Source organism: Bufo gargarizans, chromosome 3 (genome assembly GCF_014858855.1).
Source record: "Bufo gargarizans isolate SCDJY-AF-19 chromosome 3, ASM1485885v1, whole genome shotgun sequence".
Lineage (NCBI taxonomy): Eukaryota > Metazoa > Chordata > Amphibia > Anura > Bufonidae > Bufo > Bufo gargarizans.
The window spans coordinates 517,188,439-517,204,228 of NC_058082.1; the positions used below are offsets into that span (position 1 = coordinate 517,188,439).

The window sequence follows — 15,790 nt, forward strand, 5'->3', positions numbered from 1 at the left end:
TGATCAGGATTTTCCTAATGCATTCTGAATGGACAGTCCGTCCTTCAGGATGCATCAGGATGTCTTCCGTTCTGGAACGGAACGTTTTTTGGCCGCAGCAAATAGCGCAGCATGCTGCGCTTTTTGCTCCGGCCAAAAATCCGGAACACTTGCCGCAAGGCCGGATTCGGAATGAATGCCCATTGAAAGGCATTGATCCGGATCCGGCCTTAAGCTAAATGTCGTCTCGGCGCATTGCCGGATGCGACGTTTAGCTTTTTCTCAATGGTTACCATGGCTGCCGGGACGCTAAAGTCCTGGCAGCCATGGTAAAGTGCAGTGGGGAGCGGGGAGCAGCATACTTACCGTCCGTGCGGCTCCCGGGGCGCTCCAGAGTGACGTCAGGGCGCCCCAAGCGCATGGATCACGTGATCGCATGGACACGTCATCCATGCGCATGGGGCGCTCTGACGTCATTCTGGAGCGCCCCGGGAGCCGCACGGACTGTAAGTATGCTGCTCCCCCGCTCCCCACTACTACTATGGCAACCAGGACTTTAATAGCGTCCTGGCTGCCATAGTAACACTGAAAGCATTTTGAAGACGGATCCGTCTTCAAATGCTTTCAGTACACTTGCGTTTTTCCGGATCCGGCGTGTAATTCCGGCAAGTGGAGTACACGCCGGATCCGGACAACGCAAGTGTGAAAGAGGCCTTACTTCAGTCAGGCTAAACTAACTGTAGTGTACAAAGTGAACAAAAAGTGAATGAAAACTTTTGATGTTTGATAGTAACATGACATAAGTTCTGATCGGCGGGAGTCCCAAGTGTTGAGACCCACTGATCATTGGAACTATAGGAGGAGACGTGTTTGACTGAGTGCTGTGCTTTTTCAGCTTTTATTCATTTTGCCTCTTCTCATAGAACTGAACAAAGCAAAATCTCTGAGCTGTTCATAGCATTCTGTGGAGTTAACACGATCTAGTGGTTTTATGATTGTACCGCCTTGCACCAGGGGAATTTTCAGCATTTTTTTTTACCTTTTAAAAGTCGCGGGTTGCACAAAAGCTATGCTTTTTTATACCATGTTTGTCAGTAGTGTAAAGCTCTGGCACAGACTGGATCACGTGTGCAGCTGTAGCAGTGATGTGTCCCCCAAGCGGCACATGACCACAGTGATGTGCCGCTTGGAGTCCCTCGTCCACGCCAGAAGTTTACATGCAGAGACCCAAGTACAATGAAAACAGTGATAAACCCATGGAGCCGGAACGGAGTGCCAGGGAGCAGGTAAGCATGCTTCCTTTGACAGGTCTCGCTTGGTGGGGGGCATTTAATACCCCACTTAGAAATTTGACAACCCCTTTAATAAATCTACCCCATAGTCCATTTACGGATTTGTTTTGCACCTCTACTTTTCATGGCATTGTACTTATGACAACCTAATCCATTCTATAGAATTGTTATTATTTAACTGTTCAGACTTTTCCTATGTTTTTTTTTATATCTTTTAATTTGTAACCATAATGAAAACAGACATGAGAATAGAAAAGTTTATTAACCTGCAGATAATAGAGAAAACCATTTTATGCTTGTTTAAAGGCTGCCCTGGAAGCTATTGATGAACTGGACCTTTTTGGTGCTCATGGAGGTCCCAGATCAGTGATTCATGTTCTGCCTGATGACGTGGAGCATTGTCAGGTGAGAATACTGATTGCATATCCACTGTGGGGAAAAAAGTTCTGTGCTACAGTCATTAAAGGAGTTTTCCTGGATTTTGATATTGATGGCCTATCCTTGGGATAGGTCATCAACATGAGATCATGGCGGTCCGACAGCCCAGCCCATAAGCTGTTTGAGGAAGCTGCTGAGCTCAGTGGGTTCGGTGCACCTAGGCCATGTGACCAATGAGCATGATGTCACATGGCTTGGAAAGAACAGCTGATCGGCGGAAGTGCCAGGAAATGGACACCTGTTGATCTGATACTGATGACATTTCCAGAGGAAAGGCCATCAATATCAAATTCCCGGGAAAACCACTTTCAGAGTTACAAATCTTCATAATGTAATGGCTTGAGTTTTAGTGAACTGGTTCACATCTTGACCTGTCAATATAGGCTCCTTGAATCCCGTGACTATGATTGAACAATGTATTTATAGAGGTGCATTGTAGATTTCTGCTCTTGTTATAAACAGGAGTTAATATAGAACCCTTTTCCAGGGTTTGAGCAGAATTAAAAGTAAGAGTAAAAAGCAGGGTTAACCTGAAAGGACTCCTAAGAGAATCGGTGAGGGTCCAGCCCACACACGCCTTACAGGGAGACTGCCAATCACCCTGACAGGTTCACTTTGAACACAGCATTTTTTTTTTCTCTCTAGATGTGGACAATAAAAGTGGAGGGGTCCCATTGGAATTATAACAATGGGTCCATCACATCCAGCAAGTTGTTACATCTTCACCATCTTTCTGACTTTTACATTATCCTGCTTCCGTTGTAAAGAAGGAGATCCTTGTACCAGTGTAATGATCCTGGTCAGTGGAAGCAATGTATGTGCACACCTCCTTTCTTAAATGGAAAGAGGTGTGCACATACATTGCTACTTCTCCATTCAGTTTGTGGTTGGATGCGGCCACTACTAGCCACCTCGTCCAGCACAATCTGCGTCAGGGAAACCTTGTCCTCCGAATAGGTAGGGGTGGTAGAGGTGGGGCCTCTCCTAACAGATATTTATGGCATATCCTGAGGATTTTATGCATCTGGTTTCAAATTTCTCACTACCTTCAATACACTGCAATGGTATCTGAACACCATTTTGGAACGCCAGTCATTCAAGGCTGCGCCTTGGATCTCTGGTGGGTAGGGTTCAGATGAGGGATAGTGATAGCCAGAGCTGAAACCCTCTTTCTTCTGGGCCCTGAAGCAGCAAAGTATGTTCTTTCTTACAAGTGCACATTTCCTTTATAAATCTACAAATGCAATGAGCTGACAAAATCGTTGTCAGTTTTTTTTTTTTTTTTAGAAGATCCTTCAAAATTAACTATCATGGCTGTACTTCCTGTTGTCACATTTGTCAAAAATGGATGCTTCCAGGGTTTAAAGGGAATGTGTCGCCAGAATATTTGCTGTTATACCGGCCACAATGCCTTGTAGGACTAGCTAAGCTAAATCTAACGATACCTTTCACTTAATGAATCATTGCTTAATTCTAGAGAAAAAAGTACTTGTAATCCACATGCAAATGAGCAGTTAAGTGCATTTAGGGCGGGCACAAGCACTCTGTGCACCTTTGCTCTTCCTGCTTCCTCTGCTGTCCCCTCATTCTTCTTCATGATTTACAAAGCCAGGCAAGATGACCATACAGGAACCAGGCCTGGGCAATGAAGGAGAATAGGGGGCTGGCAGAGTTATTGGGAGATGCAAGGGTGCACAGAGTGCCTTGGGTCCACCCTCAGTGCACTTAACTGCTCATTTAAATTTTAATAAAAAAATACTTTTTCTCCAGAATTAAGCAATAGATCTCTAGGTGAATGGTATTCTTACATTCAACTGAGCTAGCCCTATCCGGCATTGTGCCTGGATTAACCTAGTGGCAGACTCCCTTTATACCAGTGATTGCTAACCTCTGGCACTCCAGCTGTGGTAAAAATACAACTCCCAGCATGCTCCATTCATTTCTATGGAGTTCTGAAAACAGCCAAGCAAGTGTGCATCTTGGAAGTTGTCGTTTTTACCACTGCTGGAGTGCCGGAGGGTAGCCATCGATGCTTCATACTAATGTCATTATTGAAGTTACCTCATGATCATGTGCCAAGGACACACACACACACACACACACACACACAGATCTAGATTTTCTCCTTTTATGGTGTTTTTATTTTGTCCGTTACAAAAGCTTTTATGTTTTCTTCCCTTTACAGTCAATCCTGTGTTCCATGCTACCAAGAGCTTCCACTTCAAAAGAGATTGACGCAGGTCTGTTTTCTATCATTTCATACCCAGCATTTGCAGTGGAAGACATAAACCTGGTTAATGTGACCAAAAATGAAATCCTCACAAAATTACAAGTATGTTTTCTGTTCCCTGGGTCAAATAAAGTGGGCAGGATCGCAGGGGCTTATGAAAGCGTGGGCTACTGGGTTAAGCTGTCCCATCTGCATGCTACAGTTCATTCTGCTCTCTAATAGAATTTTACCATGTAACTCTAAAGCCACCATACACATTCAATAGCTGTTGGCCAACCGCTATCGCTCCTGCCTCCCACATACACTTATGGTTTGGCTGAGTGTCTTTGTATTGTCAGTGGGGAGAGATGAGTAAGGCACTTTCGATGGTGGTTTAGCTCCTGGGAGAACACAAGAATTAGGTCAAATAACTAGATTTTTGTACTTGCCGTTATGACCACCCTTTGGACTGCTCTGTAACATCCCATGGTGAAGCCTGTGTCCCCCAATGATACGGAGGAGAAAACTAGACTTTTGTACTTACCGTAAAATCTGTTTCTCTTCCATTCATTGGGGGACACAGGCTTGACCATGGGTATAGCTGTTGCCACTAGGAGGCGGACACTAAAGGTGTGAGATCCTCCCTTCAGCAATACCTTTCCTACAGGGACTGAGCTAAATCGGCAAAAGCAGTAGGAGAAGCAAGACAAAAAAAAACACACTATGTACAAAGCCAGAACCACACAGGCCAGAAAAGGCCCGTAAACAAGAGAACGGGTGGGAGCTGTGTCCCCCAATGAACGGAAGAGAAACAGATTTTACGGTAAGTACAAAAGTCTAGTTTTCTCCTCCGTATCATTGGGGGACACAGGCTTGACTATGGGATGTTACAGAGCAGTCCAAAGGGTGGGCATAACCAGAAACCCTCTTGCCAATCTGAGAACCGCCGTCTGCAAAACTCTACGCCCCAGAGAAGCCTCAGAAGACGCAAACGTGTGCACTCTGTAAAACTTGGAAAGTATGCAAAGACGACCAGGTAGTCGCCTTGCATACCTGAAGGGCCGAAGCCCAAGAGGCCCCCACTGCCTGAGCGGAATGAGCAGTCACCCGGAAGAGTGGGGCCCGGTCATTAACGCGGTAAGCTTCCGCAATGGCCAAACAAATCCGTCTCTGCTCCTCTGGAATCGCGATCAGAGAATCCGCCCACCGGAAAGATGACGTCTGGGACAGATAGACTCGAATGGCTCATACCAAATCCAGAGCGTGGAACGATTTCCCAACATAGTCCCCCCCAACCCCTGAGGCTTGCGTCCGTTGTCAACACCGTCCACCGGAGAGGAAGGAACGAGCGACCCGACGTCTGCATTGGAGAGACCAACCACCACTTTAAGGTCCGGGCAGAGAGATGTATGAGCCGATCCAGGGAGGCTGGGGAACAATCCCAGCTGGACAGAATGGCTCACTGAAGAGTTCTGGTATGGAACTAAGCATAGGGAACTGCTTTGAAGGCAGAGACCATGTGACCCAGAGCCTGCATGCAATGACTAATGGGAAGAGGAGAGGGCCGCAACAAGGGGAGAATTTGAAGATGGAAAATGGATAGCTTCTACGGAGGCAAGAATACCTTGGCCTGAAATGTGTCCAGCACCATGCCCAGATAAGTCAGCCGCTGCGATGGATAAAGACAGGACTTCTGCCTGTTCAGGATCCATCCGAAGCGCTCCAGGGTGTCCAGAACTATGCGCAGGCTGTCCGCCGTCGCCCGGAATGACGGACCCTTTACCAGGATGTCCTCTAAGTAAGGGATTGTCACAATCTCCCTGGCATGGAGCAGGGCCTCGACTGCCGCCAGAATCTTCGTAAAGACCCTGGGAGCCGTGGCCAGACCGAACGGGAGGGCCACAAACTGGAGGTGAAATGGGCCCACTGCGAACCGGAAAAATCTTTGACTGACGCAGATGGGAGCGTGAAGATAAGCGTCCTTGATGTCTATTGAGAACAGGTACTCTCCACCCCCGTCCGGCATATTCTGCTCCCCTATCTCCAGCCGGATCACCACCTTCGATGTGCGGCCCCCTTGGAGAGGGACGCTACACTGGAAACAGAGGGGATGTGCGGTGGGCGGCTGTGGTGATCCAAAGGCTAGTGGGATGCAGAGGCTTTTAGGAATCTCTAGTCCTCCTTTGCTTCTGGAGAACTGGAAGGAGCAGCGGGCTTGGGGGACCCCCTGGTCTCCAGTCTCCTGGGTGGGAGTGCAGGCAGCTTTTAGGACTGTCTGAAACTCCCGCTAGAAGAAAAGAAAGAAAAAACAAAAAAGGAAAAAACCAGCAGACCTGCAACGCAGGGAGGTCTGCCTCCTACAGACACTAAGCTAAAACTGATTTAGCTTAGTCCCTGTAGGAAGGGTATAGCTGAAGGTAGGAGCTCACACCTTTGTGCTTAGTGTCTGCCTCCTAGTGGCAACAGCTATACCCATGGTCAAGTCTGTGTCCCCCAATGATACAGATGAGAAATTCACTTTGCCCGATCCTTCTCTCCCCCAACATCATATGTCAGTGAAGAGTCGGGTGCTCCCTACAAACATTAGACTGTCAAAGTTTAGTTTGGTAAAGGGATTCTGTCAGCAAGATTTTCGATATGGAGCTGTTCATATCATCCTCTCAGTCTCCATTATTTAAATAAAATATACTAGTTTTACCCCCACCTGTCCTTTCATTTTTGATAAAAATCTTTTTTATTAACATGCTAATTACCTTACTAACGTGCCCAAGGGGCTGTCCCTCTGGCCGTTTGTGCCCACCCGCGCCCATTATCTCGTAGCCCAGCGCCGCCCTACTGCTAATTATGCACTACTCTCATCGCCAATGGTGCGCCGTAATCTCGCGGATGCGCCCTAAATCCACTGGTCACCGCCCGCGAGCGAAGTGTGCAGACAGCTGGTGCATGCGTGCTTCGTTCACTGAGGCTGCTGCCAGGACACCGCGCGGCCGCTGACCAGTGGATTTAGGGTGCATGCGCGAGATTACGGCGCACCATCGGCGATGAGAGTAGTGCATAGATAGCAGTGGGGCGGCGCTGGGCTACGAGATAAGGGGCGCGGCTGGGCATAAACAGCCGGAGGGACAGTCTCTTGGGCACGTTAGTAAGGTAATTAGCATATAAATAAAACCGATTTTTATCAAAAATGAAAGGACAGGTGGGGGGAAAACTAGTATATTTTTAATTAGATAATGGAGACTGATAGGCTGATATGAACAGCTCTATATAAAAAATCTTGCTGACAGAATCCCTTTAATGTGTATGGGGGCCTTATGTCTGTGTGAAGGGAACTCAGTTTCCTAAAGAACAGAGCTCTAATGCCTATAAAGAGATATTTTGGACTAAAGTCGGCCATGCACATTTGATAGCTGTTAGCTGTTGGCCAGATGAGCATTCGGCCATCTACCTAAACCCCTCCAAACCCATGCACACTTCATGTGTCCTGAACGAGGAAAGGGGGAAAAGCCACATACCTCTGGGAGCAGCTTATCTGCCTGAGAACAAAAGGATTGGGCAGTTAAAATCCGAGAGCCCCCCATGGCGGTTTGGCCAGCATTTATCTAATGTGCATGAGCAGGTTTATTTAGAATAGCCACAAACTATTTTATTGCCCTAGAGCACTGCAGAAAATCCCGCTAAACTCTGCTGCCATTACTGCATATGGGGGTCACTTAGCTGACACTGTTTATAGGGGTCACTCTGCAGGCACTTATTATTCGGAGCACTGTGCTGGAACGCTGCTAGATTTCTTGTATATGGATGTCATTTATGTACTATATAGTGGCATTCTATATTTGTACAGTATGACAGCCCTATATACTGTATGATATGTTTGCACAGTATGGCAGCCTTGTACAGTGTAGTGTGAAAACAATGGTGTGCATGACCCACAATGCCCCTACTAAATCTCCCTGCTCAGTCCTTCATCTCATCTGTACAATGCAACCCAACAACTTGAAGGGTTTTTTACGCTTTAGCTTTTATGAGCAAACAAGTGATTGGTATTACTAAAATCAGTGGTTCGGAGGAGGTGCATCCAGACGAGTTGAGGGTTGGGGGGAGGGAGGGAAGGGTGTATGTATGTTTATGCATTTCTGTGATTATACAGCGAATAATATTTCTCTGGGCATCATTTGTTATCCAATCTAATGCTTCGTATTTTGTCACTGTATGTGAATTATGTGAAAAGTATACGCATATATGTATGGAGAAATTTTATTTTATATATTCGCTATATGTGAAAAGAAATAAAAAGTTTTGAAAAATAAAATAAAAAATCAGTGGTTCAATACCCCATCCCATAAAGCACAAACACTGGTGTGCTGTTCTGTTCTTATTTTTGTATGTTTTTACCCATCATCTTTTGTAATCCTTTTATTTTCCTTTTAAGGGAAGATATGGCTGCTGTAGATTTCTCAGAGATGGTTACAGAACCCCAAGAGAGGTAAGAACCGTGGCAAGAAATGCAGCAACTAGTTGATGGTTCCTGGAGGGTAAATTTAGATTTTTCTAAAACACACAAAGTTCAATTCATATAAAAGTATCTCAAAGGGCTTATCCCACAAATTTAAAACTCTTTCTTTTTTTTTTTTTTTAAATACATTTGTCTAGAGGATGTGCCTTTCTGTGGCTAGGCAGCAGGTCATCAGTAGGTCTCACTTAAATAGTATAGTATTAAGTTTCTCAAAAGTTCAGTTGTTTTTTTTTTTGTTTGTTTTTTTAGCAACTCATCAAGCAATTGCATATCCCAGGTTAAATTGCAATTAGCTCTTTTTTCCCATTTTCCAGTACACGATATTAAATTAAAGTACATTAAATAGTGCCGCAAAAAATAAGCCATCACATGGCTATGTGAATGAAATTTTTTTTTAAGTTGTGGCTTTTGGAAGGTAGAAAAGAAAAAAAAAACTAAAATGCACCCTGTCCTTTGTACACCTTTGGGGGCAATTTTTTTAAAAATTATTATTATTGCATTGTATACTCTTTGAGCTAAAAAAAACCCAATTTTTTAATTGGTCTTTATTCCAAATATGGAACCCTTTTTTCTGTACAGGGCTAAGATGCTCTAATAGAGGGATCTGAATTTTCTTTCTGCTCGTCAGCCAGCTAATCTGACGGGCTCCTTATCTCTACTCTCTGACATTATAGCTCAGTTCTTATGTTACTGATAAGAATGTGGCTTATATAAGTGTTTATGACCTGTTACTAGATTAGAGATAAGGGTTATTCGATGACTGGCACGATTTACACAGCTAGACAATAAAAAAAAATTATACATTTTTTTTTTTAGCCAAAAATTAGTAAAATGCAGTCCTTGCGTCTGAAGGTGTACATGGCCTTTAAGTGATTAATCTAAACATGACCTATATTTTCTCAATTTCTTTCTCCTTTCTTTCATATGTTTTATATGTGTTCTTAGCCAATCTGTAGATATTCACTTTTACTTGGTTGTTAGAATGAAATGGAGAGAATTTTAGACCTTGTAACCAATTTTCCTTAAATATTGGCAGGACCCAACTAGGTTACATTACGACTCAACAGAGCTGAAATTGTTTGAAAACATTGAATGCGAGTGGCCAATATTCTGGACGTATCTAGTCATTGATGGTGTTTTTAGGGGAGACCAAGTTCAGGTAAGAGGAAAACAAACCAAGTAATTGTGACTGATCAGATTCATACTGGTGAATTTATTAAGATTGGTATATCATACATCAGTCTTAATAAAATGTACGCTGCAGTGTATCACGAGGCACACCTTCTGGCAGGCTAGTTTCTGGCGTAAACTACAATAAATCTATTGAACTGCGGGAGCCAGCGGCCCTCCAGCAATGTCTCTCTCACTTTCCCAAAGAGGAGCATACATTTTTAAAAGTTGTTACTCTGTGCAAATATTGGTGATTTTTACACTTCCGTTCTTTGATTCATTCTCTCTCTAGTTTGTATTACAAAATGACACACTATTGTGACCTGATCACCACAGTGAAGCGAATAACTATCTAAAATGGTGACATTCTCACTATAAAGAGCAAGTTATAAATATGAGCTGAAACTATTGTGACATCATCACAATGGAACATCTCCTATACACACAAACGCTATCATCACAACAGTCCAGCCTATGAATACACTTTTGTGACATCAGCACAATGGAACATCTCCTATACACACGAACGCTATCATCACAACAGAGTCCAGCCTATGAATACACTTTTGTGACATCAGCACAATGCAGTGCAGCCTATAAGTACAGACTTATAGACACTACTGTGACTTACAGCTGGGGGGAGTTTCTAAATGCAAATAAATCTCAACCTATAAGTGCACAGAAAGAGAGTGGTATAAAACCCTCCAAATTTAAATTATAATCACAGAATGCAAGATAAATTGAAAAGATGCTACAGTTGAGTCCTTATGCCAATGTGTTTCATGGAAACCGGGACTAATCAGTAGGAATTGGTCACTTTAGTATGAACATTAATCAGCATCCTGAGTCTAAATGCACACACATATAGATGTAGCAGAGTTAACAGTCACACTTGGTGAGTTATCACATCTAGTTAACGTGTAATGACTCTGACTGTTAACTATGTTACATCAGTACAACTGTGACATCATCATAACAGAAAACATCTTAAAAAAAGCGCACACAAACAATTGTGACAGCTACAGTGTGGAACACAGCCTATAAACACAAACACTATTGTGAGATCACAGTATTCCCCCCCCCCCCCCCCCCCCCAATGAATAAAGCAAACCTAATTGTGACAACATCTGTACAGTACAGTGCAGTCCTTGAAGGTGTTTTCCGGGATTACTATAGTTTGTAACGGATATGCTCATGTACACGCGCACATCTTCCCCCTGTTTTTCTTTTCAATATATACCCTCCTGACCCCTTCTCACCATGTACACCAATCCCTCTGGTTTGTTTCCATTCTGTATGTAGCACTTCTTGTTGCTGTATCCAACCAAACCCATGATGCACTTCTTCTTTCTCAGCCACAGCACCGCCCCTAACAACGCCCAGCTAGTTTATAGCTCCTCCCACCCCACTAGTTACATAGACACTCCCCCATCACTGCCCCTGTTGCTGCTTTGACACATCCACGAACCTAACATCACAGAGCTGCATGGACATGGTCATGTGACCACAACCCAGAATGGCAGATATGGGCAATAAAGATGAAAGAAATACAATACAAAATGACAGCTGCCTTCATAAATGATTATTTTAGAAGAGGTTGATGCAAATTGGAAAACCCTTCAACGGGTATTACGATTTCATGATATTGATGACCCATCCGCGGTATCAGACTCCTGACACCCCACCTATCAGCTGTATGATGGGGCATGGCGCAACACTTTAATACCCCTTTAAATTGGCATACCCATGCACATACTGTTATGACTGCCTCACACTCCCATAGGAAATAGCAGAAATAATGACGTCTACATACTACCACATCTGAGTGAGCAGGTTAATTTTCCTAAAACTGTATGTCTTTTACAATACTTTATATTTTATACTGTATATTTTCATATTTTAGGTTCAGGAGTACAGAGAAGCTCTAGAAGGAGTACTGATCAGAGGGAAAAATGGGGTTCGCCTTGTGCCAGAATTATATGCTGTCCCACACAACAAGGTCATCACATTGTGGATGTGTATCCATACAGAAGTGTATTTGTGTCTGGGCCTATACATTAATGTCTTACTGTGCTCTGTCTTTAGATAGAAGAGGAGTATCATAACCCTCATACAGTTGACCGCGTTCCTATCGGAAAATTGCCACATATGTGGGGACAGTCCTTGTATATTCTTGGAGCTTTACTTGCTGAGGTATAAAACAGTACATTGATGTGGCACTGACAACTTCTACATTACAACCTGATAAACGTATATACCGGTACATTTTATGCAATGTAATGATAGTGTTATTTATAACACATGTTGAAGGGTTTTTCCCATCTCAGTCTTTCATGGCCGCCTCATTGAGCTGGTCACACGTGCTCAGTTCTAATCTCTAACTGCCACCAGCCATATGTAGAATTGGTGGCAGTACCAGGGAGAGAGCTGCAGCAGAAGATAATCTAGCATGGCAAAGGTAGCGGTGAATGTGCAGGACAGGGCTGGATGTAGCTTTGTTAGAAAGGTATTGTCATGATTTTCATTTTATACATCAATCATGGCGTAAGCCCTTTAATGAAACAGTTCCTTCTTTACAGTATAATCTACGGTACATGCTCTGTTAGCTGCAGGTTAAATACAGCCATGGTTAGATTCACATGCGGATTGTTTTTCAGATTTGTTTCTGATTTTATAGCCATTTCTTTGTTTCATGTTTAGGTAGTATTTTAGTTAGGGCACTTTCACACTTGCGTTGTTTGATTCCGGCAGGCAGTTCCGTTATGCAAACGCATGTCATTTTTTCAGACTGATCAGGATCCTGATCAGACAGAAAAATGCATTGCAATACCGGATCCGTTTTTCCGGTGTCATCAGGCAAAACGGATCAGGTATTTAATTTTTTCTCATTTTTAAAGGTCTGCGCATGCGCAGACCGAAAGGACGGATCCGGCGTTCCGGTATTTTGAATGCCAGATCCGGCACTAATGCATTCCTATAAAAAAATACCGGCATTCAGGCAAGTCTTCAGTTTTTTTTCGCCGGAGATAAAACCATAGCATGCTACGGTTTTCTCTTTTGCCTGATCAGTCAAAATGACTGAACTGAAGACATCCTGATGCATCCTGAACAGATTACTCTCCATTCAGAATGCATGGGGATATGCCTGATCAGTTATTTTCCAGTATAGAGCCCATAGGACGGAACTCTATGCCGGAAAAGAAAAACACTAATGTGAAAGTACCCTTAGAAGAATTACTTTTCAATGTTTCTTATATTTTTCTTCTTAGGGCTTTTTAGCACCAGGAGAAATTGATCCCTTAAACAGAAGATTTTCAACAGGCTTGAAACGTGATGTTGTAGTGCAAGGTATGAACCTGGGACATATTCACACTGTTGTGCGAAACATTTGGCTTTTATGCTTGAAAAATATCCTGATATACACCGTAGCAGAAAATAAAAAAAGAACACCTGGAAATGTAATACGATTGAGCTGAGATTGACAAAATATAAACTTCTGGTGGTACTTGGTTAATGGTCACACAGCCAAGGTGGTGCACCCTTATTTGGGGGTCTGCAGTAGGGTCAAAATAATACTGGAAGGCATCTCCCCTTGCTGCCACTCTTGCTCATACAGATGCTGGATATGCTCCTGTGATATGCCATTCCAATTTCTTTCAACTTGGATGTGAAGGAGGATGTTGACTGTGCGTGGAAGATAGGACACCCCATTCAGTCCCAGACCTTCTCAACAGGGGAGAGATTTGATGATACAGCGGTGTACGTTGTGTAGCGCGGGCAGTGTGTGTGGGGGCATTATCTTGTCAGAAAACCACATCTCCAGAGTAAAAAAAAGGCAATAGGACTGGACATATTGAAGGCTATTTAGGCTTTATTCACACGTCAGTGTTATGGTCAGTTATTTCCATCAGTGATTGTAAGCCAAAACCAGATTGGAGCCTCCACAGACATAAGGTATAAGAGAAAGATCTGCTCCTGTTCTGTGTGTAGCACCCGGTTTTGGCTCAAAATCACTGACCAAAACACTGACATGTTAATGAGGCTTTAATGTTTCCTCCATGAATACCAGACAGGAATGGAAATAGTAACTAATGGTGCCCCACGCCATGACAGCAGGTGCTTTCTAGTCCTCTTGTGTACTCTGATGGGGGGCCTTCAATAGCAAACAGTAGTGTTCAGTGATGAAAGTAGGTTCTGCCTTGGTACTACTGATCGCATCAGAGTTCTCAGGAAAGCTGGAGAGCACAGAAACACACAGGGCCAATACCAGTGTCAGGGTGTGGGGCACCATTGGCTATCATGGCTGTTCCCGTCTAGTATTTGTTGAGGGAACTTGACCAGCCTTCAGGATATTGTGAAACCAGTCCTACTGTCTTTTTTGACTCAGTTAGGAGAAGTGGTGTTCCAACAAGATAACTCCTGTCCACACACTACCCGCACTACAAAAGATGCTCTTCAAGGTATCCAGCATCTCCCTGGCTAGCTCGATCACCAGATCCCTCCCCCACAAAGAATGTCTGGGACTGGATGTAGAGATGGATCTTCCATGTGCAGCAGCCAACAACCACCTTGATGCAAGTGCAAGTTGTAAGAGTTTGGAATGACATACCACAGGAGGATATCCAGCATCTATATGACTCCCACTGATCTAAACTTTTGATATGCCTGTGTGAAGTTAGTGACCCTCAAAGCTTGTAAAGTTGTCTATACACATTAAATAAACTTCTTAAGGCCATCTAATGTGTGCCTCAGAACCTACAGGACTTAAAGGGATTGCCTGGTTTCAGGAGAAAAATAAAAAACACAGGGGATCCGTCTGCAATAAAGAAGTGATCATTACTTACCTGGTAGATCCTGCACCGCTCCACCACTACTGTTTTCCTGGCCGGGATCTGTTTACCCAGCTGTAGTGGTGACATCACGTTGACAACAGGTAATTGTTGCAGCCATTCACAGGCCTCTTCAGTGCACCGCTGAGGCCAGTGAATGGCTGCAGAAGTCACAGGTCTTTGATGTGATGTCACTGCTGCAGCTGGGTAGACAGATCTTAGACAGGAGAACTTGATTGTCTGGTTTCAGCCTAAAACTGGTCAGGGCCTCTAAAGGATCTGCTGCTAACGAATTAGTGGTAGATGCCACAGGACACCTTCAGATGCACTGTGGAGTCCTTCACTGAACAGGTCAAGGCTGTTTTGGCAGCACAAGGTGGACCTACATAATGTTTAGTCAGTGGGTGAATTTAGGATAGGCCATCCGTGCAGGTCCTGTCCTGTTGCTTGGGCAAATGCTGCAGCCTCTTCATTGTTCACATATGTTTGGATGCTGTATTATTCAGAATGCTGTACCTTTAGTACCAGCTTTGATATTGCAGCTTTATTCCTTTCCCTTATATTTACAATAAAGTAGCCGTAGCAGTGGTGCTTGATTGTGCCCCTAGCCTTAGCCTTCAAACAGTTGGTTGGATGGAGTGGTGAGAGTCTCAAATCCCCCCCCCCCCCCCCCCCCTCCCCCAACTAATAACGATGACCTATCCTAAACACAGACCATCAATTTTGAAAGGTGGGATAACTTTTTAAATGACAATGTAATTGGTCCTTGTATAGTTGCATAGAAACTGCACTACACCTAATATATATATTGCCTTATTCTTCCATTTTCAGTATCTGTTCTGGCTGAAACAACCGAGATTCAGAAGATGTTAAAAAATCATGATATAGACGTACAGAGCTTCAGTGATGTCCGACCATTTCGAGTGCAGCCTGCTAAAATATTGAGCCATCTCTATGCAAAACTCGGTAAGTCCATGGACTTTTGTCCTGGTAAAGCTATACATTGTATGGTCAAGTATACAATAAACACAATAAAAAATTATTTTAAAAAAAAGGTCATGTTATGCTGACCTCACTGATTCCCCGCTGCTTCCATTCTGATGCCTCCCAAATCCCCCAGTGATGTCTCTATTTCCTGGTCCCTCTTGAGACAGGAATTGGGACCGATCAGCCAATCACTTGCCGCAGCGATGACAGGCCTCACCCAGTGATTGGCTGAGTAGCCACATTTCCATGGGACCCAGAAGTAGAGACAGATGGGAAAACTAATAAGCTTTGTAAAAGAGTGGCATGGGATCGGTAAGGTATGACTGTTTTTACTTTTTACATTTTGACCTTTTAAACATTTTTTTTTTTTTAT

At 43.8% G+C, this 15,790-nt stretch overlaps 1 protein-coding gene across 1 annotated transcript in view; it reads left to right on the forward strand.

Moving 5' to 3' along the window:
• The window catches only part of PHKA2 (phosphorylase kinase regulatory subunit alpha 2), a 101,610-nt gene that overhangs the window by 40,222 nt on the left and 45,598 nt on the right, over positions 1-15,790 (forward strand). The window contains 8 exon segments of the mRNA XM_044283995.1: positions 1,578-1,676; positions 3,895-4,041; positions 8,348-8,401; positions 9,468-9,590; positions 11,505-11,600; positions 11,687-11,794; positions 12,871-12,949; positions 15,262-15,396. Of these exon segments, the coding sequence (XP_044139930.1) occupies positions 1,578-1,676; positions 3,895-4,041; positions 8,348-8,401; positions 9,468-9,590; positions 11,505-11,600; positions 11,687-11,794; positions 12,871-12,949; positions 15,262-15,396 (841 nt within the window).